This window comes from Hippocampus zosterae, chromosome 20 (assembly GCF_025434085.1).
Source record: "Hippocampus zosterae strain Florida chromosome 20, ASM2543408v3, whole genome shotgun sequence".
In the NCBI taxonomy this organism is placed as follows: Eukaryota; Metazoa; Chordata; class Actinopteri; order Syngnathiformes; family Syngnathidae; genus Hippocampus; species Hippocampus zosterae.
Window position 1 is genome coordinate 855,714 of NC_067470.1, and position 24,790 is coordinate 880,503.

The 24,790-nt window shown below is 52.1% G+C and overlaps 1 protein-coding gene and 1 long non-coding RNA gene across 30 annotated transcripts; one reads left to right on the forward strand and one right to left on the reverse strand.

Moving 5' to 3' along the window:
- Positions 1 to 24,214, forward strand: phldb2b (pleckstrin homology-like domain, family B, member 2b). 3 transcript variants are annotated; one of them, XM_052053987.1, is made up of 23 exons: positions 34 to 568; positions 3,095 to 3,151; positions 3,226 to 3,349; positions 3,708 to 3,806; positions 4,042 to 4,125; positions 10,561 to 10,680; positions 12,074 to 12,258; positions 12,355 to 13,452; positions 15,009 to 15,341; positions 15,692 to 15,853; positions 16,011 to 16,148; positions 17,120 to 17,248; positions 17,756 to 17,911; positions 17,999 to 18,109; positions 18,329 to 18,403; positions 19,557 to 19,700; positions 19,912 to 20,011; positions 20,667 to 20,817; positions 21,614 to 21,704; positions 21,842 to 21,988; positions 22,187 to 22,406; positions 22,498 to 22,583; positions 22,679 to 24,214. In XM_052053987.1, exons 1-23 carry the CDS (start codon positions 533 to 535, stop codon positions 22,817 to 22,819), a joined length of 3,987 nt encoding a protein of 1,328 aa, XP_051909947.1. In that variant the 5' UTR covers positions 34 to 532; the 3' UTR covers positions 22,820 to 24,214. The 3 variants fall into 3 exon arrangements, with proteins under 3 accessions (XP_051909949.1, XP_051909947.1, XP_051909948.1); XM_052053988.1 differs by lacking the exon at positions 17,120 to 17,248 and having other exon boundaries at positions 35 to 568; XM_052053989.1 differs by lacking the exons at positions 19,557 to 19,700; positions 19,912 to 20,011; positions 20,667 to 20,817; ... (3 more) ...; positions 22,498 to 22,583; positions 22,679 to 24,214 and adding exons at positions 18,550 to 18,687; positions 18,882 to 19,013; positions 19,135 to 19,545 and having other exon boundaries at positions 1 to 568.
- Positions 7,549 to 9,903, reverse strand: LOC127592946 (uncharacterized). Of its 27 annotated transcripts, none has more exons than XR_007960257.1 (3): positions 9,780 to 9,903; positions 8,361 to 8,373; positions 7,549 to 7,743 (listed from the first exon to the last, which is right to left on the reverse strand). It is a non-coding gene; the product is annotated as an uncharacterized LOC127592946 (long non-coding RNA). The 27 variants fall into 27 exon arrangements; XR_007960259.1 differs by lacking the exon at positions 8,361 to 8,373 and adding an exon at positions 8,481 to 8,493; XR_007960255.1 differs by lacking the exon at positions 8,361 to 8,373 and adding an exon at positions 8,720 to 8,732.
- Positions 24,215 to 24,790: the final 576 nt, after the last annotated feature.

A 24,790-nucleotide genomic window follows, 5' to 3' on the forward strand; every position in this document is an offset into this window, starting at 1 on the left:
TGAGCTAAGAAAAAGTTCAATTCCTTTTCGATGTGCTTCACTTCTTTCTTCAGCGGCCTAATAATTCATGGAGCTTCTCTCTTTTAGCAGGAAGGAGAGCGGGGTCAAGTTGCGGTGCTCCGTTAGCACCTGCCTATTATGCGCAGGCTGTGTGTGTCCTCATGCAGTGTGGTTGAAAGACTGACTTTGTGTGGGGTGTTTGAGTGTATGTGTGATAGCGAGAGAGGGGAGAGAGAGAGAGGGGGGGAGGGCTCAGATTCCCTCCCCTTGTTCCAGTCCTTCTCCAGCTTGACTTCCAGCTGCTGTCACATTCCTCTACACGGCGCAATTGGCCGAGGCTGCCTGTTTTTTTTTGTTTTTACTTTTGTGTATATTTGTAATTGTGTAAGCATGACCTAGGATGGAAAGTCTCGCCCGTGCCACAAAGGGAATGTTTCTGCAGTCAAGGAAAGGACTATAATTGCAGCGGGAGTTTTGGGGGGGGATCAACGACGTTGAATCTGGATTATCCAGCGGCTGGATTGTGTTCCGCATGATGACGGAAGTGGCCTGTCCAGCTTCGATCATGGTGGGTGCCTTTTTCGTACGCAAAAGCAAATATGTCCAACTGAACAAGTTATAGAAGATGAACGTGGCTTACAATCTTGTCTAAGGATACAAAACCTCTTCTGCGACATCATCGGTGACTACGGCGCAGCTATTGGGCCGTACATACCACAAGGTTAGGTTGGACAAGGAAACCGTTTTTGCTCAGAAGTGCCGCTGACCTTTGACCGTTTCGAGACCTCGAGTGCCTGCGCTGCTGCTTCATTTGATTCTAGTGATTATTTGGCTTGCTACTGGACCTGTACGTTGAAGCGGTGAGCCGCTTCCGATGGTCCTGTCTGGAATTTTATGGTTGGTTGCATGACGGAAAGAAAACATCCGCTTTATGTTAAGCATGGACTATATGTAAAATAGATTGCACATCTGGTGGTGATTTGCTGTGTCTGTATTCTGAAATTGTCCCTTGACTTACCGACAAACCTAACGAAGTACCGGCATACCTTGAATTCACGCGGCAGTCACTCTGGTGGAATGGAGGAAGAAAAAGCACACCCGGGATAGTTGTTGTCGTTAGAACGAAAAAAAACAAAATACGGAACGACTACCAGATGGTTGGATTCTACTTGCAAAAGCCATCGTGCTCCCATGGGTCCATTTTATTGTGGCCGGATCCATTTCGGTCTTGTTGCGAGCGAAAGGGAGTGTGCCGTGATGACGAAGGGGGGGGGAGAAGACCCTTTTTGCGCCACGGGAGTCGCCGGGAGAGGGACTCCATATAACGCGGTATCACAATGATGGCTTTGTCAGGTGGGAGGAGGAGAGGGTGATGCTGGAATGCAAGGGGGGGGTTTGGGAGAAACAGAAGGATCAAGAAAGGCAAGCGAGATAAAATGCCGTTGTTCATTTCGCAGGTCAGAAGGAGCTTTCCATTCAGAGAAAGCCTACGAGAACAGCTCAAACGTTATCGTCCTTGCTGCCCGGTATCTCTAAATTGACATGAATGCAAGACAATCGTTTGAGCCTTTGTTGCACAGGAGCGATTGGATTTGTCAGGGCTTGGCGTTATTGACTCCGTCTTTCCAGTGTGCCCCTGTAAGTGTTTTTTTTTGTGAATATATTTAGTTCCGTACACCCTCTTCTCTTGCCTCCCTGCTTTTTCGGTCCTCTCCCATCACACTGAAAGAGCGCGTTGTCACCTAAAATTTCGCAGCCGCAGCCAAAAAGTTTCGACCAGATCAATTTGAGTCCTTTTGGCGTGTGAGCCAGACGCTTGGAAAGCCTCCGATGTGTGTATAGTTTTGGGCTGAAAGACAGGATGGGGATGTGAGAGGCTCTGCTTTTGGCCCACCACAGTGCCCGGACTCAACTAGAGCAGAACAAGAGTGCGGCAAACGTGTCTGCGCCTGCCTGCAGTCGGGAGTTCACCTGGTGCAACAACAAAGGAAACGTTTTTGTGAAAGACGAAAAGAACAAAAGGAGAAGCCTTCCGCCGTTTGCTTTGGCTACAAGCAAAGTGGGATGTGAAGACGATAATCTTCATTTCAACAAAAGGAGCCCATGCGGGACTTTATCTGCGGATGTTTCTATCTTAGAACAAACGGGCCCCGAAGGCCAAACGGGTTTGTGTGTGCGAAAAGGCAACCAGGAGGCTGTTCATGCAGCGTAGGAAACAACCTCAGTGAGGAAGTTGGCAATGAATTCGGGGAAGCGGTCCGGAGGCAACTTTGATTTGCCTTTCCGGAGACGCTGATCCGCCGTGCGAAGAAAAAAAAAAGAAAACGCTTGCCTCTAAATCATGTAGCTTAGCAAAAGTCTAATTGTAGGATTGAACGTCGTAAGAACAAAAGAGGACGATTTTTTTTTCCCCCCCTGCTCGAATCATCTGATCTCCAATTTCAATTCCACAAACTCGATAGGAAGAGCAAAATTTCGATGGAAATAAATCTCCATGCCTTCATTCGTGATGTAGGTGGGCTAACGCAAGCGAGAATCACTTTAAATAAGAACAAGAATTTATTGTCATTCGAACAGGTGCAATGAAAACAAAGCGGCCGAGAGTCGAGATTCACGTCACATTCATTTTTTTCAAAGCACAACCCGACCAGTGACACTCCCTAACCATGAACTGGCAAGGACATAATTCGCAGCTCTCCCCACTGCGTGCGTGTCTGTGCACGTTTGTTTGTGAGCGCAATGTATATTTATGTGCATGCTTGTTTTGCTCTTAAGTGGTTTTCCCCCTTGGAAAACTTCAATCAGAAGCGTTTCTCTTATGTGCCAGCTGAGTACGCAAAGCACAGCTGGTTTACGAGCTCCCTTATGCGTAGTCTTCGATCTATCTACCTATACACACACACACACACACACACACACACACACTGTGTATTTGTGCTCCTTTTTTCTTATGATCCCTCGTTATCATTTGGCTCAAGAGGTGACTCTTCAGTTGCCCGTTGATCACAGCCGCCCGTTTATGACCGCTGCCTTCCGTCGTACCCTTTGAAGCACGTTTTGACCTGGTCTGACCTGATCTCAATCTCTGTCGCAGGACTCCGAGATGATGTCACAACCAGAGTCGGATCAGATTCCTCCAGTTGAGCACAAGGTGATTTGATGTGATGATGCCTGTCGGCGCAATCCAGTCTACGTACTTGATTGTGCAATTGTAAATGTTTGCAGTCGGCCCCCCTGGATCTGATTGACACCGGGAAGGGTCTCAAGGTCCAAACGGCCACCCCTCATCTGGTTAGCCTGGGTAGCGGCAGACTAAGCGTGGCCATTACCTTGCTGCCACTCAAAGAAGGTAACGCGCAAGGGAATGTCATACGGGAGAATCGCTTCCTAAATGGTTGCATTCTACGTTTTGATGCATGCGGCTTAGTTCTTCGCGGCACTGATTCTCTACGTGGTGCTTTTTGGTTTTTGGGTCGAAAGTTCTTTTGGGACAGCTGATGGCGACAATGAGTCACAGCATCAAGCAATTACGAGCTGGAAATAGAGCAATGGAGAATTGCCAAGTCGAGTACTTTTGAGTTTTGGGGTGTCTACCGCCCTCTACAGTGCGTATCTGTGTTTGCATTGTAAAGTACAGTACCGAATCGATATTATTGCAGATGAGCGGGGGCTTTTTCAAACGGATTAATTCATTCTTAATGTTCAAGGCGTGACCCGCATAGGGCGAGAAGATGCCCCAATTCCTCAAGATATCACCATCCAGGGTCCCGGAATCGAAGCCGAACACTGCCTCATCTTCAATGAAGGTCCGTTTTCTTTCAGACAAAATTACAAACAGCAGGAAAATTGGATAATTAGTTGAATGAGTGGGCGGAATTGGACTAGAACTATACAGACTAATCGGATTCATTTCCCCTCTTGTCAGTACGACTGCGGTTCAAAGAGAATCGTGTCTTCGTGTTTCGTAAAAACATTCTCTATTTACTGGTCCACGCTCTTGTGATGTTTACTCATCTCCTCCTCCCCCCCACCCCCCTTCAGGCGGTGTCGTTACCCTGGATCCCCGTGGTCACCTGTGCAGTCTCGATGGGGTTCAGGTCACGGTGCCGACCCCGCTCACACAGGGTAAGCCTCACTTGAACAAAAGAAAAATACATTTGTTTTGATGGACACGACACGGCGCACCCGCTATAATGAAACAATCAAACAATCGCGAGATGTCACCAAGTCAAAACTGTAACTGACTGTGCATCAAAGTAAAAGTGTATTGCTTTTTCGGGTTGCGTGTGCGCACGTGTGTGTTTGAGATACCAACACGACAACCTAAAAGGGACAGCAATGAGGGAAAGTTTAAAGACAACCAGAGAACTGGAAATCTCATTTATTTTTGACATAGGAGTGAGTGCATGTGTGTATGTGTGTGTGTGCGTGTAGGCGGTGGTCATCTGGGGTTTGGTTATTCAGCATTCCTTTCCATGTGTGCATGATTTATACATCCATGAATTCTTGTAAGTTTGTACGCTCCATATATCTTTGTGAGTGCGTGTGCACAAGTAAGGATGTTCTCATGAACGTCGGTCGCGGTACCGGCACTTCGCATTACGTACCTCTGGTTTAGCTTAGTTCATAATGGTTTGGAACTAGCTGTTCCAATGACTCACATGTTCCAGCAGCTGGAGATCATTGCAGTATCTTTCGAATCGGAGAGATCTGCGATTAACTTAGGTCTACTTTAGTGAAGTAGTTACACTTGAATTGTGTAACATGTTTGTGTGTCGTTTTGGGTTAAATATTAACAAGCCTATCTCTTTTCTTGCATGCCTCGCCGATTCAAATATTGACCTTGTTTTATCTACAACTGGAGGCATTGTGAAAAAGAAGTCACAGAAAACAAAACTTTTGAAATTAAATATATATATATATATATATACCTTCACTCCAACGTTATTGAAACAACCAGAAGTCACTTGAAAACTAGTCATGTGCTCTTGCTGCTTAACACCATGAGTCACCGCAACAATGAAATAATTCAAGCAAAACTAGACATGAAAAACTAACTCTATCATTTAAAAAAAATATTTAGTGCCAAAAGGGTTTATACAATGTTTTTGCGTCATTTGTTTAGGCTATATTTGTTTTGAAAACCTGATGCAACATTGTTTTTTTTTTATTTAAGTGCATATTAAGTTAAAAGTTGGTCATTGTTTGCTTGTTTTGTTTATTTTATTTGATGTATTTACTTGTATTTGATCATCATTAAGCGGCCCTCATTCGAATGTTGGGCTTTTTAACCAATTTCCCAAATCAAGCTCAGTTTGAATTGGGTGAATATTCTTGAAATAAGCACCTCAAGGCCGTTCTGGATGAGTAACGTTCACGTAGGGAGCAGCAAAGAGAAAAAAAGTCGATAGACAAAAGAAGTATGGCGGGGGGCGGGGCTCGAGCAATCTTCGAACATACCAACTACCAACGGTTGCGATGTTATATTTCCTTTCCAAGTGTTTATTATGAAATGACGCACGTGACTTTTGTTTACCTTGAATAGTCTCTTCGAAATCGAGCGATCATTTTGACCACTCTCTGAACGCGGTTGCCGCACAAACTCACCTAGCGCACCCCTTTTCTTAATGTGGTTGGTACAGTCCACAGCTGGATGTAAATCAGTGTGAAGTTTATTCTTCTCGCGGAGTCAAAGATGAGTCGGAGTCGGTAACGAAAAGGATGAGCGAAACAAATAGCAGCATGTAAACTAACAAGAGTGAGGATCATCCTTTTTTTTCGTTGCGCGTTCTTCGGACATACGTGTTTTGGCATGCCTCCCCTTGCTGTGAAAAGCACAAAGAAAGACATTTTCTTCCGTCGTCACTGAATGGGACTCGGAACGGTTAGTACCAGGGTTTATTAGCTCACAAATACTAGCTTGTAACGTTCATATTTAAAAAAAAAGTGTGGAGATGTTTTTTTTTTCCTTTGAAAGGAAGTACCATCTTTTGACTGGTCGTGTGTATTGATCAAGTTGCTGCTTGGCTCGCCTGTTTTGTTGTGTTCTCCACGCTGTGGTTAAAAATAGTTTACCTTGCACCCACTTACCTTCAGGTTCTGCACGTACAAAAAATAATAGGTTTGATTACCGATTATTTTCTCTGTTTGCGTTTGTCTGTCATAAGCACGCATGGTCAATTGTGTGCACTATATGACCATCTGTTGACCTTTTTTTGTGATGAATTGACTACTCTGAGTAGCCAGAAGAAGTGAAGTCCAGCTGATGGCATCGATTTTCTTTTTCTCGGAGAATAGGTCACAACAGCAGGTTGCCTGCAATTGAATCGTCTTGTAATAGTCGCAGCTGTCTGCATCTGATGGATCGATATTCTTTTTGATAAGATAGGGATATCTGTGTGTGTGTGTAAGACTGACCGACCGACTGAGCCAATCAACACGGACTGGACTCCCTTTGTGCCCCGGCTGATTTTAACCCAAAAGAGAAACACTTGAGAATTTCCTCACCTGTAACATTGGGAGAAGAAGTGTAGAGTTGAAGAAATTGAATCCAGACTCGACTCAAAGACGGCTACATCTGCATCCTCAAAGACTCTGAGGTTGGACTTTGTAGTTGGCAAGCTTTAATTATCTGCATGAAGATCGTTCCAGACTGGGGGCGCGAGGGGGGCGGCGGAGGCGACGTTCGAAGGCGGCCCGCGGAGAGAGGCGCGCGCGGGGACGGGATGGCGTGAGGGGGACGGGCGTGTGGGGGGTACGGTGCCGGTCGTTGGCCGGTCGCCTGCTCCCCCCGCCCCGACCCCGCAGCGCCCCCCCGCCCCCGCGGCCCGACCCCGCGATGCCGTCGGCGGCGGCGCCGGCGCACCCCGGACCCCGAAATCCAGACGCGCCGAGGGCGCGAGGGGGACGGCGGAGGCGGCGGCGACGTTCGAAGGCGGCCCGCGGGGAGAGGCGCGGGGCCGGGATGGCGTGAGGGGGACGGGCGTGTGGGGGGTACGGTGCCGGTCGTTGGTCGGTCGCCTGCTCCCCCCGCCCTGACCCCGCAGCGCCCCCCAGCCCCCGCGGCCCGACCCCGCGATGCCGTCGGCGGCAGCGCCGGCGCACCCCGTCGCGCCCCGGCCCCCCGGAGCGTGACCAACCTCGATGGGCGGCGTCGCCGTCCGCCCTGCCGACGCTCCCATAGTCCAAGTCCAGGCCGGGCCGCGGCCGGCGTCGGGGACCACTCCCCCGCCGGTGCCATCGCGACCCGGCCGACCTCGGCCTCTGACGGCGGAGCTCCGCACTTTGGGCTATTTTCTAAGTCCCCCTCCGGGCGGTCGACGGCATTTGGGAAGGCCGCCCGAGAGGCGCTCCGGGCGGACTGCCCGGGCGAAACGCCGGCCTCTGACGGCGGAGCTCCGCACTTTGGGCTATTTTCTAAGTCCCCCTCCGGGCGGTCGACGGCAGTTGGGAAGGCCGCCCGAGAGGCGCCCTGGGCGGATTGCCCGGGCGAAACGCCGGCCTCTGACGGCGGAGCTCCGCACTTTCGGCTATTTTCTAAGTGCCTCTCCGGGCGGTCGACGGCAGTTGGGAAGGCCGCCCGAGAGGAGCTCCGGGCGGATTGCCCGGGCGAAACGCCGGCCTCTGACGGCGGAGCTCCGCACTTTGGGCTATTTTCTAAGTCCCCCTCCGGGCGGTCGACGGCAGTTGGGAAGGCCGCCCGAGAGGCGCTCCGGGCGGACTGCCCGGGCGAAACGCCGGCCTCTGACGGCGGAGCTCCGCACTTTGGGCTATTTTCTAAGTCCCCCTCCGGGCGCTCAACGGCAGTTGGGAAGGCCGCCCGAGAGGCGCCCTAGGCGGATTGCCCGGCGAAACGCCGGCCTCTGACGGCGGAGCTCCGCACTTTCGGCTATTTTCTAAGTCCCCCTCCGGGCGGTCGACGGCAGTTGGGAAGGCCGCCCGAGAGGCGCCCTAGGCGGATTGCCCGGCGAAACGCCGGCCTCTGACGGCGGAGCTCCGCACTTTCGGCTATTTTCTAAGTCCCCCTCCGGGCGGTCGACGGCAGTTGGGAAGGCCGCCCGAGAGGCGCTCCGGGCGGACTGCCCGGGCGAAACGCCGGCCTCTGACGGCGGAGCTCCGCACTTTGGGCTATTTTCTAAGTCCCCCTCCGGGCGGTCGACGGCAGTTGGGAAGGCCGCCCGAGAGGCGCTCCGGGCGGACTGCCCGGGCGAAACGCCGGCCTCTGACGGCGGAGCTCCGCACTTTGGGTTATTTTCTAAGTCCCCCTCCGGGCGGTCGACGGCAGTTGGGAAGGCCGCCCGAGAGGCGCCCTGGGCGTATTGCCCGGCGAAACGCCGGCCTCTGACGGCGGAGCTCCGCACTTTCGGCTATTTTCTAAGTCCCCCTCCGGGCGGTCGACGGCAGTTGGGAAGGCCGCCCGAGAGGCGCTCCGGGCGGATTGCCCGGGCGAAACGCCGGCCTCTGACGGCGGAGCTCCGCACTTTCGGCTATTTTCTAAGTCCCCCTCCGGGCGGTCGACGGCAGTTGGGAAGGCCGCCCTAGAGGCGCCCTGGGCGGATTGCCCGGGCGAAACGCCGGCCTCTGACGGCGGAGCTCCGCACTTTGGGCTATTTTCTAAGTCCCCCTCCGGGCGGTCAACGGCAGTTGGGAAGGCCGCCCGAGAGGCGCCCTAGGCGGATTGCCCGGCGAAACGCCGGCCTCTGACGGCGGAGCTCCGCACTTTCGGCTATTTTCTAAGTCCCCCTCCGGGCGGTCGACGGCAGTTGGGAAGGCCGCCCGAGAGGCGCCCTAGGCGGATTGCCCGGCGAAACGCCGGCCTCTGACGGCGGAGCTCCGCACTTTCGGCTATTTTCTAAGTCCCCCTCCGGGCGGTCGACGGCAGTTGGGAAGGCCGCCCGAGAGGCGCCCTAGGCGGATTGCCCGGCGAAACGCCGGCCTCTGACGGCGGAGCTCCGCACTTTCGGCTATTTTCTAAGTCCCCCTCCGGGCGGTCGACGGCAGTTGGGAAGGCCGCCCGAGAGGCGCTCCGGGCGGACTGCCCGGGCGAAACGCCGGCCTCTGACGGCGGAGCTCCGCACTTTGGGCTATTTTCTAAGTCCCCCTCCGGGCGGTCGACGGCAGTTGGGAAGGCCGCCCGAGAGGCGCTCCGGGCGGAATGCCCGGGCGAAACGCCGGCCTCTGACGGCGGAGCTCCGCACTTTGGGTTATTTTCTAAGTCCCCCTCCGGGCGGTCGACGGCAGTTGGGAAGGCCGCCCGAGAGGCGCCCTGGGCGTATTGCCCGGCGAAACGCCGGCCTCTGACGGCGGAGCTCCGCACTTTCGGCTATTTTCTAAGTCCCCCTCCAGGCGGTCGACGGCAGTTGGGAAGGCCGCCCGAGAGGCGCTCCGGGCGGATTGCCCGGGCGAAACGCCGGCCTCTGACGGCGGAGCTCCGCACTTTCGGCTATTTTCTAAGTCCCCCTCCGGGCGGTCGACGGCAGTTGGGAAGGCCGCCCTAGAGGCGCCCTGGGCGGATTGCCCGGGCGAAACGCCGGCCTCTGACGGCGGAGCTCCGCACTTTCGGCTATTTTCTAAGTCCCCCTCCGGGCGTTCGACGGCGTTCGGGAAGGCCGCCCGAGAGGCGCTCCGGGCGGATTGCCCGGGCGAAAAGCCGGCCTCCGACGGCGGAGCTCCGCACTTTCGGCTATTTTTTAAGTCCCCCTCCGGGCGGTCGAGGGCGGGCGCGCAGCCGGGCGAGGCGTCTCCTCCGGCGGCCCCGGCGAGTCGTACCTCCCCCCCACCTTTCTCTCGTCCACATCGCACCACAGCGACCACTGACCGATACGCAACCGAGACCCGCCTTCGGAGGGCCCCCGCCGGCACCGGCCACGCACCGGCGCTCGGGCGGACGGCTCCTTCGGCCTGCACGTGTGTGGCCTCGCGCAGAGAAATTGCAGCTTGAAGGTGCAAGGCGCTGCTTTCTGGCACCCGCGAGGCGGCCGTGACCTATTCCTTCAAATTAGGTTGCTAAAGCTGCCCAGAGCAGAAAAATTGCACAAAGAGCCAAGATTGAAAGGAGGAGTTTGGTCGCTCCCCCACAATTCCGTCTTTTTTCCATTTGTCCTCTCACCATCCTTCTCCTGCCTCCGAGGTTTGCTATGACCTCAGGTCCAAGGAATCTGCTTGCCCACCGACTGTAATGGAGTTATTCGCTGGGATAGTTTTCCCTCTTGAGATTCAAAACAAATGTCAGCTCCAACTTTGAGTCTCTGCGTCGTCGTCCTTTTGACAAATTGTCAGAAAGGAACTTTATTCTCTTGTCCTTTCTCTTGGGAAGTATTTGGACAGCTGTGGCCGCCTGCGTGCACTACCGAGGTCCTGACCCTGACGTGTTGTTTAATACTTGGGCCCCCTCCGCCTAATTGATGGCCAGAGCAAACACTGCGGTCTGGAATGGCCAACTGTGAAGAAATATCCCCGCACGAAGGCTACATCCTGCTTTTTGGGATCCACGTGTATAATATTTGTGTCTCGCTGCCTCTAATTTGACCTTGTGTGTGTGTGTGTGTGTTCCTGCCTCAGGTTATTCCCTGTGTCTCGGTAAATCCTACTTCTTCCGGTTCAACCATCCCGAGGAGGCAAGCAGAATGAAGAGCATGCTGCCACAAAAGAGCCCCGTCTCCGCCCTGGCATACAATACAGGTACACAGAAACACAATACAGGCTCTCTCTCTCTCTTTTTTTTTTTAATCTGCTGCCACGTATGCTCCTCTTTCCACCCCCCTTTTCAACTGCTCTGCTCTTCAGAACGTCTGTCTCCACACACAATCCGAGCCTGTGTACGTACTTGCATTGTCGGTAGTCACGCAGGTGTGTGAGATTTGGAATGGAATGGGGGTGGGGGGGAAAAAATGCTGAAGGGGAGCCAAGGGGGCGGTGGATGGAAGCTCACACTCGTATATTATTCCAAATACACAATCTCATCGTCAAGCATGCCTGAATTTAAAGCATATTGGATTTGTGCGTGCTTCCCTCGTTGTCAAAGAAATGGCGAAGCATTTTAGTGATGTGTCTAGTGACCGATGAACTGAAAGTTGAACTTCCTGCGACAGAGCGGTAGATAAGCGATTGTTCGCACACAAAGGAAAAGGGAGAAAAAAAGGGAGTCGATCCATTCCAGACCTACGGTATAAATCTGCCCATTTATGGACGTACAAAACTTAACGTGCCTGTGTGTGTGTGTGTGTGTGTGTGTGTGTGTGTGTGTGCAAAGTGGGATCTCGCGCTGCCTCTCATTTTCTGCCACATTGCTCTCCACCCCGTAAGGTTTGCCATTCTCTCACGCAGAATGAACTCGAAAAACCCACTTGTATACTCTTTGCTTCCATATGCGTGTTACGCGCATGCTCTTTCCTCTCAAATGGAGCCACTGTTGTTGTTTGGTTGTACGACGTTTTTTTTTTTTAGGTGTGGTTTATCAAACGCTGGGTGGTCTGAACCAGCGAGACCACCGTAATGGCTCCTTTTCCACATCAGGCCACAAAGCTAAATAGAAATGTGCAGGTTTCCACCCAGCTGCTCGGTGAGACGGAATAAATAAAGAAGGTGCTAATCTCAGCAATGTAAGACAGACCAACGGGTTCAGGTCACGTTTCGCGGGAAGTGCCCCCCCCCAAAAAGGATGAATCAGATATAACTAAAAAAAAACAAAAAAAATGAGATGTTAGGAATTACACCACCACTGCAACCGTCCTCTCCCACAACACTGAAACGGTTAAAAGTGGAAGACTGTTGAGAATGTCCCCAAAATACGTTGTGGTGTTTTTCATTTGAAAACCTATGCGGGGAACTCAAGCACCGCTTTGAGCTGGCTGTTTTCTTAGGTGCGGTGTACTTGCATGCATGCGGGTGGATACTATGGCAGTTTGAAATGCGCGCACACACACACACACACAAAGAAACATGGAATGTGATGCATTATGTCCATAACAGTCAAGGTAAGCTGCAGAGGTGGAATAAATTGTTCACATCGCCGACATCTTTCTCATACTTGTCTATTTGCGCAATATTAATCATCCGTCCGTTTTTCTTCCAGACTATCTGAAGTTCAGCAGCGATTACAGCCGCGCTGTGGTCGGCGGGCCCGGCAGCGCACGGGGCATGCGCTCGGCCTCCGAGCTCCGCGATTTGATGGACACGCTGCAGCGCAAGAAGAAAGCGCTGGAAAACAGCCTGAGGGCCAACGGCAATAGCGAGCCGTCGTACTTGGGCGTGACGCAGGTCGGCTGCTGTTGAGCGCCGCGGCGGCGGTCGTCCGCGCTTGAGCGCCGTCGCGTCTGTCAGGTCCTCGGTGACGGCCTCTCTTTTCTCTTCTAGTCTCCGCCCACCACACCCATCACATCGCTCTCCTCGTCATCAGGCCACCAGGATCAGGCGCGACGTTTCTACGGTGCTGATCGTCCCCCTGCGTCGACGAAATCCGCGCCCCCTCCTTCCCCGTCTCGGCGTTCGGACCACTCCTCTGTGCTGTCGCGTTCCTCCATCGCTCGCAACTCGGGCGCCGGCGAGAGCCGACGTCTCCATAACTCGGGCTCTTCGCCGTTATTGTCAACGTGGCACGGCAGGGGCTCGTCTGCGTCTGCCGGCGATAGCTTACTGCTTTCGCTTCCTCCCGCCTCGTCGTCATCCCGCCCGCCATCGAACGGGGGCGCCGTCAGCATGCCTTCGAGCCCCCGCCTCGGGCGACGCAGCTACGGCAACCAAGAAGCCGCGCCGAGCGGTCGAACGCGGAAATATTCCGCCGGATCTCTCAATGCCCCGGTGGGAATCGGGCACAGCCGCTCGCTGCCTCGCCTGTGCCCGTCCCCGTCGCCCCGAGACAACAACAACGGCATCCTGACGTTATCCGCCTTGCAGCCGCATCGCTCGGACACTCACAAACTGAGCAAGGACCATCACAACAACAACAACAACTCGAACGCCAGGCTCGATCTCAACCACAACTCCGGTAACTCCGGCCGGCAGCTCTCAAATAGGAACGGGGTCCATGCCGCGAGTCAAGGGGCGGGGCTCGTGTCTATCTCGCTCTCCTCCCTCAAGCTGCCCTCCTGCAACGGCGTCACTTCCTCCTCCGCCGCATCTCCGCCTGACCTCACAATCCCATCCAAGGCGGGAGGCTCATCGTCGTCGCCTCGCGTGGCCAAGAAACTCAGCCTGACTTCCGCCAGCACCGGCGCCCCTGAACTAGAGCCGCCGTTCGGGGAAAGGGCGAAACCTTGGGCGGACCCGGAAGCGACCCTTGGCTTCGGACGCAGCGAGAGTAGGTCATCGTTCGGGAAAGCAGGAGTGACCCCGCCGGGCGGCTTCAGGGAAAGACGGGGGAGCATCAGCTCGTTGAACGGGAAGGAGGAACTGAGCGGCTACCATCATCATCAAAAGGAGGAGCGACTCCGTGAGCAGGAGGTGGAGAGACTGGTGAGTCGCAAGCACGCTTTCCTACGTCACTCGACACGCGTGTCGCTTGAGGCTGACCTCAAGACCGCGTCTGGCGCGAAGCCCGTCCCAATGGGACTATTTTTAACCTTTCACTTTGCTCGAACGGCGTACTTGCGTGTGTGACATATGTCAATCGCGCGCTGGGTTGCCAGAGTGCGGTTTGTCCCCCAGGAGAAAGTGGCTCAGATGTGGGCAGAAAATGAAAGGGCAGAGTCAGAAGAGCAGCAGGTGGATAAACACGCCCATTCTGGCCGCGGAATTCCACTAAGCCTTGCTCGTAATTATCTCTCCGAAATGGACCGCAAGGCTCGGCGAAAGTATGCTGCCGTTGCTGCCTTGCTTTTTCAATTCCTACTTGCTAGTTTGAAACTCTTCTCCAAAGAGTAGAAGGCTTCATTTCAACCCAGTGCGCCGCTGGGGTGTATTTATTCCCCCATCTAGTGGGCACAAAATTCAACTTTGGCCGTGGAGTGGACGGGCTTCTTTCTCAACAACAATTAGGGAAAAAAAGACGCCTTTTGCTCTTTCACATGAAAAGCGTCACGGGAATCGAGACTGGCATCTTTTTTGATTTGTTTTGTCGCCAAGAAGACGCCATCTGGTCTCATCTGTTGTTTTTCTTCCCTGTCTTACTTTCTCCTTGCCGCCTTTTTAACCGCCGATGACTCTAAAAGGCCCCGTTGGAGTAGAACAAGGTGACAAAGCGTTTCTGCTTGACACCAAGAATATGATGCTAACATAGGCTCTGACAAGATTCAGATCCCAGTCTACACCCCCCCCCCCCCCCCCCCCCCGGAACACGATTCCCTTTGGTGTGCATTGTTCTCCTCGTGGCATTTCCTGTGCTCTTGTGCACTGTTTAGAAGAGCAGAGTTGACAGCTGCCCACCTCCTCATTAACTTGCACTCTCTCTCTCGCTCACACACACACACACACACACACACACACACACACACACACACACACACACACGCAGAGATCCGAACACCGCTGACCCACATTCCTTTTCTCCGTCTCTCCCGTTGGAATATGACTTGATCTTGCCGCTGCTTTAAATTCTCTCTCCCCTTTTGCTGAAGTCAAGCCCGCAGAGCGCACAACCCCCGTAATCTGTCGCCGTGCCTTCAGCCGCGCTTGACGGTGGCAACGAAAAGCTTTCGCTCAAGGGAATGTCCGTCGGGGGGGGGGGGGGGGCGCGCTCTGCAAAGAATGCAAACCGCCTCGGCGACTTGATGGGAGAAGGCGCATTTTGGAACAAGCACGGGCCTTTTATTCCTCCGCAATGCTTCCACAGGTAGTGTAAAAAAAAAAGGGGGGGGGATTGATTTTCAAGAGTAATTTGTAGAAACGAGTGCCTCAATCCTGAGATCGTTGCACCGATGGCTCTGTTTATATTTTTGTGCTTTGCGTATGTTTCTGTATCATGGCGAGAGTTGGTCCTTTCTAAGCCCCCCCCACGTAGTTTTCAAAGCAGCACTTGGGTCACATTTAACCATCATTCTCTGCCACGCGGCACGTGTGCGCTCTCCCTCCAGGAACGTCAGCGTCTCGAGACCATCTTGTCCCTGTGCTCGGAGCTGGACCAGGATGGCGGCGGCTCACTTACAAATCCAGCAACCGCTGTGGCAGACCTCCAAAAGATCAACCAGGAGCTGCAGAAGCTCCAGCTGAATGACGACGACGACGATGCGGCCTCGGTTTTCTCTGGCTCCTCGCTCCTTAACGGACTTGTTCCGGAGAACGGCTACTACGATGCAGACCCGGCGGTCCGACAGAGGCGCGGTAGTTGCACTCGAGACGGCGGGGCGGATTCGCCGGCTGTTAGTCTGCGCAGCTCCGCCCCATCGCCCTCGCCTCAGATAAACCAGGTAAAAAAATCAGCCTACCGCTCCATTTCTTTGTTGGAGAACCTCAATATGGCTCACCGATGACGAAAACAAGTTCTCGCTTATGAGAAAAGCTGACGTCAAAGAAGTAGAAGAGCTCGCGCTCCTTGCTTTCATGCCCGCGTTGCCAACAGGAAATGCGCACGGCTCATTTGCTAGCCATGACTGTTCATTTTCCAAAAAATGCGGCCAGATAAGGCGCCGTGACCGACGGCAAAGTGCTATGACCTCATGCCGAGCCCTTCGAAATGATTGTTGGAAGAACGATTTGATATCCCCGCGCCTTATCTGCGGCTCTCTCGTTGCCTGCGATGTGTCGATTGCGCCATCAGGCACGCGACGATGCGCTCCACCGCTACGGACAGGAAGCCAGGCCCTCGCAGGAGGAAATGAGGAGAGTGGAGGAGGAGAGGATCCGAGTCCTCAACAACATGGAGCAGCTTGAGCAGAAAATTAAAGAGCTGGACAACCAGATGGAGGAGTCTGCCCGAGAGGTTTGGACTTTTTCTTGGACTCGCCACAAGGGGGCCGCGATTCTACTTTGAACGTTTTTCGAATCTGCGCATTGTGGAGAAAAGCACCCTCAAAAGAGCCTCAAAGCCTCCAATGTGTTTCGTCGCAACGGACGGCAGCCATGTGCTTTTTGCTCAGGTGGAGGTAGAGCGAGCTCTCGTCGAGGCGGAGCGGGAGTCCGAGTTAGCTGCCCTTCAGCGGGAAAAAGAGGCCCTGGATACACTTGGCAACAAGATCACTGACATGGAGGCCAAATCTCAGCATGAAAAAGACAAGGTAGTCAGTCCCATTCGACGCCTAACCGCAGAGTACAGCTCATTGTTCCGTCACAGCCGCAAGACAACGATGTGCCACCGGGACAAGCCAAGGTGTCGTTTTCGGTGCCAGACTTTCATGTCGTGGGGGCGGGGCTTGGGGGGGATGGTGATTGCATTGCGACATGGCAAACAGATAGCGTGCGTGTGAGAGTAGCTCCATAGCGTATGCTCGTCAAAGACGCGTTGACAGTTCGAGGTCATGCGACGGTGCTAATCCTTCTCATGCTGTCTCCGATCCAAATATAAAGATGCTAATCGTGCCCGAGGGGGGGTAGAGCGCTCACCAAGCCATCGTAACTCGTGCCCCCACAAATGCTGCTGCGTGGTCATTGTGGGCGCGTGCCAATATGCGTACGGAGCACCGGCGTTGCCAACAAGGTGCGACTTGGAAGCATTTTGGACCCTGTCCGCAATTGCACCCCCCCCCCCGAGTAAACTTTGATGGAGGAAGGGAGAGTCAGACTCATTGAGAATGAGATCACGATTTGGCTTCAGAGGAGGTAGAGCCGACCGAGCGCCTCGACGGGCTTTGGGTGCCTGTGGATGTTAAACTGAATAACGTTGTGCGAGTTGTCCCTCACCCTCGCCATTCCGTCCCCCCCGCCCTCTCCGCACTCCCCCGTCAGCCCTTTTCATCACCCCTTTTTAAACAATCAGCAAATGTCTTCAGACTTACTTATGACCTCTCCATCCTCGCAGTCGATGATAATTCCGCCGCCGATCCTCCCGTTTCCCCTTCCGAAATGCTCAGCTCGTCACCTCGGTAACTAACAATGGCTCCCCCAGTCCCACTAACGCTGCCATCCTCTCTGTGTCCTCTGTGTGTGTGTGTGTGTGCCTGTTTGCTCTGGTGTTACTTCCATGTGCGTCATCCACTTTGTGCGTGGCCTCGCATGCGCGTGCGTCGCCACGCACATGTGTATGCATCAGGCGTGCGAGTTGCTGCAGGCAGAAAAGGGCAGAGTAGAGAGATTGGCTCACATTGTGTATGAGCAGCGCTCCCTGCTGGACAGCTGCCCCGAGGCCACCAAGGAGCCCCTGCGGGAGCAGCTAGCCAGGGTCAGTACACGCACTCAACACCCCCACTGCTCGCACATACATCAACATGACTTTGTCAGACACTGGACCCCCGCAGACGAGGGCAAGGGGGGGGGGGGGTCACGCCAATCCAACGCGGGGTGTCGATATGTGATTGAAAAGTGGGTGTCTTGTACCGTCTTGTTGTCTGTGGTTTTGTTGCGAGACCATTTCATTCAGTCCGCCTTGTAATTCCAAAGGGTGGGGGGGCAGATATCAACAAATGAGTATTTACAGCAGGTACGTCTTCCGCCAAGGTAAGAAGGGTCAGTGAACGAGTGCCAAGAGAAGGAAGAACCCGGGCGCGTAATTTGTTACGAAGTGCTGCCGGCAATGATGAAAATGCATTCATCAACATACCCAAGTACTGTCATGTCTTATTATGAACTCATTTAACCAAATGAGAAGTAATCGCAGTACCATCGTTACAATGAGAGACATTTGCAGTATTGATCATTGATCGGACCGATTTGTGTGTGTGTGTCTCAGGACTGCGAAGTACTTGAGACGGAAACAAAGCGCTTTGAGGACCTGGAGTTCCAGCAGCTGGAGAGAGAGAGCAGGCAGGACGAGGAGAAGGAGACCCAGACACAAGAACTTCTCCGAGAAATCGCCGACTATCAACGGAGCACCGTGACCCGCAAGGTTCGGACGCATCGGCAGTTTGGTCGCTCCTGATCCATTCGTTTGACGACGACCTCTTGACCAAGTGTTTTTTTTTTTTTTTTCCAGGAGCGACTGTCGATTCTGAAGCAACAGGAGGCAGACATTACTCAACAGGCGGAGCGAGAGAAAGAAAGCTTCCTGAAGGAGAGGAGCAATCTCGAAGTCATGTTACAACGGGTAAGGCTTAAAATTGTGTCCCCCGAATGGCGTACTTTGAAAAATACGTGAGGAGTTCAAACGCAAAGCTTGCCGGCTCCATTTTTTTTTTTTTTTCCAAGCAGAGGACTCCCCGTTAATTGAAGCGAATGAATCCGAAGCAATTTACGGACTCGTTTGGGTGCTTGACGAGGTTTGCCTTGAATGCTTTGCCACGCTCACATGTTTTATATTGCCCAGGAGAAAGAAAATCTTGCGCCTCTTGATCGGAAATATGCTGACCTTACCGGTGGACAAACCTACACGCTGAGGGAGGTAGGTGCGATTGACACACACACACACACACACACACACACACACACACACACACACATGTACAGTCCACGAAAAATGATTCCAGGAGGCCAAAGTGATGGGGGTGGTCCTGTTATTTGGGCTTTCCCCTTGCGCTTGCTTGCTAGGACGCAGCCGCCCCGACTCATGCGGGTCAGTCTTTTGGCGGCAATTTCCGGGACCCCTTTGTCACAACTTGTCCGCCAGTCAACTTGTGTGCCCTCCCGTCTCCTCTCGTTTCCTCTCTTTTTCTCAAGAATACTGAGGTACTTACCGTTTAGCTTTTCATTTCTTCTCTGCTCTTTGCTCAAGGTCTCCTCGTGGATGGATCGATTGAATTAAGCAGCTCTCTAGCGCCCCCTCTCTCTCTCTGTATCAATCAGTCTGTATTAATATTGTCAGAGTGGCTTTTTGGACTGGATGTCATGCGTCATCCGCCGCTGTCTCCTTGTGATACAAGGGCTACGTCACTGTCGGTGAACTCAATGAGCTCTACTCACAGTTTGATGGGGACCCTAAAGGGGGCCAAATCCCCAGCCCGACTCACGAGTGCGAAACAAAGCTCTCCCACGATGGCATCGGAGAGGATGAGGTGCGTGCTGCTGTGGCGCTTAATCAATACGAGTTCACTTGGGAGTTTTGCTTTCTCGTCATTTCCCCTCCTCCTGTTTTTTTTTTTCAGTTCTCTGATGATATTTCTCCTCTTTCCAAAGCTCTGTCACTCTTCCGCTTCTTCCTCCTCTTCGTCGTCCTCCTCCTCCTCCGATCTAAATCCGTGCCCCGCCTCCAAAACAACCTCTGTGCACTGGCCAGAGAACATGGTGACATATCGAGAGCTTTCCCCCCTCCCCGACTCCCCCCCGCCCCCACTTCCTGCCAAAAAGATCCATCCGCGACACAGGCAGGTAACTTTTGTGTGCGCCGCTGCTAAATTGCGTTGCAGATCGATCTGTACGTTTTTGCCTCATGAGTTTGTACATGCTGGCGGAATTGGTGAGATTATTAGAAATCACTCCAACGGATGCGCCATTTTTTTTTATACAACCACAAGATGGCACCAAAATGAACATTTGACCAACGTGTGAGGTTGAAAGTTGACGAAGCTCCTTCACGTGTGTCGTTTCTATCGAATCAGCATTTCCGGCTGCTGGAGGAGAGGAAGCGCTCTGACAAAGATGGCGGAGCTCATCTCAGTGACACGTTACCCAGGAAGAAGGCCACATCCGCCACCATGGCCCAGTACTCCAGTGCAACACTTGGACGGAGTTTCCCGACGAAGGTGGGCTCACCTGAGTGCCAAACTCGTTCAGCAGTCTGAAAGTCGACGTTAAGATTCAAATTTGCCTCAAGACTGCGAGTACAACTCTGTCTGTCAAAGTCTACTGCCAGCCCGAGTCATTGTCTTTGTCCGACGGCATCGCGTCATCCGGTGACCTCTTATTTGATGATCTTTTCAATGTGGCAAAAGTCTTTTGTGGATTTGCTGTCAGGCCCATCCACCGTTGGTCCAGAGCACGAGCTGTGGCAGCATTCTTCCCAGAATTCTCTCCTTATCCAGCAAGGAAACGGAAAGCAGACGCCTGCAAAAAGGTGCGTTGACACGCAAATACAAAGTTGCGTGTATTTCAAGGGCCGTTTGAAAAATTCCTTCTTTTTTATACTCTATATACACACACACGGTCTGGCTGTGGTTTCAAATGGATATTTGTCTGCAGCGACAACTTCCTCTTACTACGCTAGCATAGCCCAAATTGCTCTTCAAGGTTTTCTGGCAGCGTGTGCATTTGTGTGGTCCCTCTGTCCCTTTGGTCTCTTGATCTGGCACATCAGATGGGTGGGGTCCGCCATTAGTGGCAGATACCATCGGCTTGTGTGTTTGGGTCTTCTTCCTGTAGCCAGAGGCTGAGCTCCGGAGTTTAAAACGTTGCCGTTATTTCTGCTGCTCGTCCTCAGTAGGCGCACCTTTTTATTTTTCGGCGTCTTTAGCATCTCCTGTGTACGCTGCTATTTTATAACCGGATGTTCTTGAAGGAATTGCGCTTCAACGGTCGGGATCGTTGGTGAATGATTGAATGTATCGGATTATCGGTCACGCTGGCGGGACTTAGCCATACAAAAGCAACGGCGGCTGGGCAAACTGTTCTCCAAGAGGGGGTGACGCGGACGGGTACAATTCTCATCACACTGAATGCAAGTCGCGCGCGCAAGCCTCATGTTGTTTTGGCCGCTTGTCTTTTGCGTCAAGGTCATCCGAGCTCTCGAGCGTCATCCCAGACGAACGTCTACCTCGACGCCTTCGACTACCGTGACAACCAAGCCTTTGACACAATGAGCGTGGATAGCACGGACTCCATTGAGACCAGCATCTCTGCATGCTCTCCTGATAACATCTCCAGGTCAGTTCATGGCGAGCGCGCAGCCTGGCTTGGGTTTTATCACATTTTTACAAATGCCTAAAATACAATGACACCTCCACACCACCCCAAAAAAATTGCAAAAATTATTCTTCATTTAGAATGAACAAAGTTGCAAACTAACCAATCAAAAGTTTATGAAGAGAGTGTGTGAGTGTGTGTGTGTGTGTGTGTGTGTACATACTCAGATGGTCTACCCCCACCCCGGGTCGATGAACGCAACATGCGAGTGCAATTTGGGCTCCAGTCCCCCAATCTGGACGCAAACCATGTGTGCTCTCGTTTCCCTCCTTTTTGTTCTCAAATTCATTTCAAATGTTGAACCTCCCTCCCGCCCCCCCTTGTTCCACGAGATAGATTCTGCACATATTTAAGCCGTTAGCGGACTGAACGGCTTGTATTGCAGTGCAACGTCCTCCTACTGAAGGCTCCTGACTTAGTTCCTGAAAGTCTGTTTGACTTTTTTTGTTTTGGAAGTAGAAGATGAATGTGGTTTTGTAGTCCCGGTTTACGGTGACAATGAGTGTGATTCCCTGTCGTCGGCCGAGGTAAGCCAATGAAATGCGGGTGTGTGTATGCGTTGCGGTTGAAGTCATCACTAACCTTACAATTAGCGGAAAATAGGTTGTCTGCATACAAGGTGTCCAATATTGGTGGACGTGTATATGGAATGGGCATTCGGCAAAAGGTGTTTGTTACGTCTTGAATTTGAATCGGGGAAACTCTGGATCCCAATTTCAACAACAAAGTCCCCCAAAAAGCGTTTTGTGTGTTCCAGTGCGAGTACTTCAAATGTAGCCAAGATAGAGGAGATGGAGCGTCTGCTGAGAGAAGCCCAGGCGGAAAAGAACCGACTCCTTGAGCACAAGGTGATAAGAGCGATTGTGTGGAGATGCGTGTACGCGCTGGGGGGGGGGGGGGGGGGGGGCGGGGGGGGTCACTTTCCCCTTGCCTTTGCGCTTGACCCTTGTCGTACAGTGTAAAGTGATTTACTGCTGCCCCTCAGGAGCGAGAGATGGAAATTCGAACGCAAGCGCTGGATGAGGAGAAGAAGAGGCGGGAGGAACTGGAGAAGTTGCTCCAGGAGGAGACCAGCAGGCGGCAGAAGCTCATCGACCGTGAGGTGAAACTACGAGAGAAGCAGCGAGTGCAGGTGAGAGGCTCCATTGTCCAAGCCGTGCAGATTGCGTCACGGATACGACGGGACTTGAGAACGGATTTGACGAAAAAATTCCAACGCGAGGCATTATTTCTATAAGCCGCATAACGTTGTTGCGATCTTCTTCAAAACGTCACCATGGTTTGTCGTTGAGTAAAGGGCAGCCGGCACTTTTCCATCCTTTTGTCGCAGTCCCGACCGCTCACACGCTACCTACCGGTGCGAAAGGACGATTTTGACCTGCGGGCTCACATTGAGTCGGCGGGCCACAGCGCCGACACCTGCTTCCACTTGTCCATCTCGGAAAAGACGTGCAGAGGCTACCTGATCAAGATGGGCGGCAAGATCAAGACCTGGAAGAAGCGCTGGTTCGTCTTTGACCGCAATCGACGGACGCTCTCCTACTTCGCGGGTTGGAATTCATCTTCATTTGCTCGTTTTCTTGCGTGCCGTCTTTCAACGCCGTCATTTCGCATCACGTACAATTTGCGATATTTGTGTAGACAAACACGAAGCCAAGCTGAAAGGCGTGATCTACTTCCAAGCCATTGAAGAAGTCTATTATGACCACCTGAAGAATGCGCATAAGGTACCCGTCCGCGTTCGCATTTGTGTGTCCATGTCGGGGGGGGGGGGGGGGGTGGCGTCCCCTTCTCATGTGAGATTGTCTTTGTGTTACTCTAGAGCCCCAACCCCTCCCTCACCTTCAGCGTCAAGACTCACGACAGGGTCTACTACATGGTGGCCCCTTCCCCTGAAGCCATGAGGATCTGGATGGACGTCATCGTTACAGGCGCTGAAGGATACACGCAATTCATGTTGTAGCCAAGCGGAATGAGCATCTCCAAAACGTCTTTTTGAAGACTGTGTCGTTATTTTAGTCGGGCAACATGTAACCATCTGCTCGACCCGGACGACTATCTGACAGAGCCTCCGATTTACCCGTTACATTTAACGAGCCTCGTTACTAAAGGACAAACGCAAATGAGAACAATGGAAGGCTTTTTTCGTCTTACTGTGCAGTCTATCCGACACTACCTCTTTTTCATGTCGGGCTTAAATACCCAAGAAGCAAGCACACCACATTCGGAACCGTCTCATCACGGACTCAGAAAATGGCAGTTGGAGTGAGAATGTCACCTTTTAAATATTGCATGTACATTGCGACTTTTTCCGCCAAGCCCGATCGCTTGGCTTTGTAGTCTGTTCCTCAGGTTCTAGTCATGTGCATGCACGCGTCCCCGTTTGTCACGGAAACGTGTGATCTCATAAACGGCGCTTCCCAAGTAGCGATGGACACAAACGACGCAGACGCAGTTTTCACGCCAAAAGCGCACCCCGGCCGTTCAAAGACTTAATACCTCAAAGCCAGAAGTGATTTTAAAAGTACAGTTGCAGTCACTGATCAGCATTCGGATTCTCTGCGTGCCTAAAGGGGTGGATGACTTTTTGTTTATGCATAGACGGCAGTCTCTATTTTTCCTAACACTGTTTCTTTAAACTCTGTGCCAAATTGCCTGTGCTGACCAAACATAATTGTGGCAGGTTTAAGGCGTAAGGGGGACATGTATGAACCGGCGTACACGCTGCTGAATATTGCGCTTCAGTACACTTGCTTTTACAGTACATATTTGCTTTTTATTTGGATTAATTTAAAGGTGTTTTGTTTTTTTTAGACAGCACACTCGCTTTAGAGCTCAATATCGAACGGCTTGTCATTGCAAATTTCTCCATTGTCAGACGATAAAAGGTTTTGTTATCTTATCTAACCCTGAGCAATATCGGTGCATCGATGTCAAGCTTTTTCGTGGAATTCTCGACCAAAGTTCACGTCCGTGTTGTATGATCCACGTCAAGTTTGTTATTTCTTTGCCGTGCCTTTTTGGATGACAATGTTTGCTTGTCAGTTCCAAGCTCAAATCAGCGCTCCCCTCACTTTGTGCAGTGACCACATTGTCACCCTTTGAAAAGAAGGGCCAAAGTCGTATTTTTGGCCCAAAAACATCTCAGGGGGGGGGGGGGGGCGGAGCCTTGATTTCTACCTCTGAAATGACATGTTGAAGAAATACAATCACGATTTGATTCCGTTTTTCGTGTTTCCTGAAAGAAAGAAGAAAAAACTACGTACTTTGGCCTTTATTTTAGGAAGGTGGCGATGTCTTTGCATGGTGGTGAATTTTTTTTTCTATATAAATAATAAACACCTCGTTTTCTTCTTCACGATTTTAATGTTGACTCAAGGTGGATGTTTTCAACGCGTCAACTGGCTGCTGGGTAGAAAGCAGTTTTCAACGTCCGTTCTGCAACAAAGTCGTGCTGTTGCATCACCGCGTACATACCACAATAGTTTAAACCAAAAAAAAACAAAAAGAAAGAAAGCGTTTGGAGCTTGGAAATCGATGTGGACTGCAATCTCCCAAACTTCCCGATGGCCACCGCGCCCCTGCGTGACACAAATACAGTATTACAATCATTTGGGTTCGTACAAAGAACAAACACCTCATTTGCATTTAGTATGTTGACGTAACTAGTTATTGCACCGGCTGTTTAATAATGTGTGTTTAACCTGGTGTGCATAATGTGGATGCTATCCCTGATGACTTGATTTTTTTTTTTTTAATTTGAGCACGAAAATATAATAGTGGCATAACCTAATTACTATGTTGGGACACTATATCAAGCTTCCGTTTTCCGTAATCACTTTTTCATTTATTAGTATACTACTGCAATGATTTCAAGAGTATCGTGACGTGAATTGTTTTATTGATATCGTGAGCCGGGAGGTCATGCAGTGGT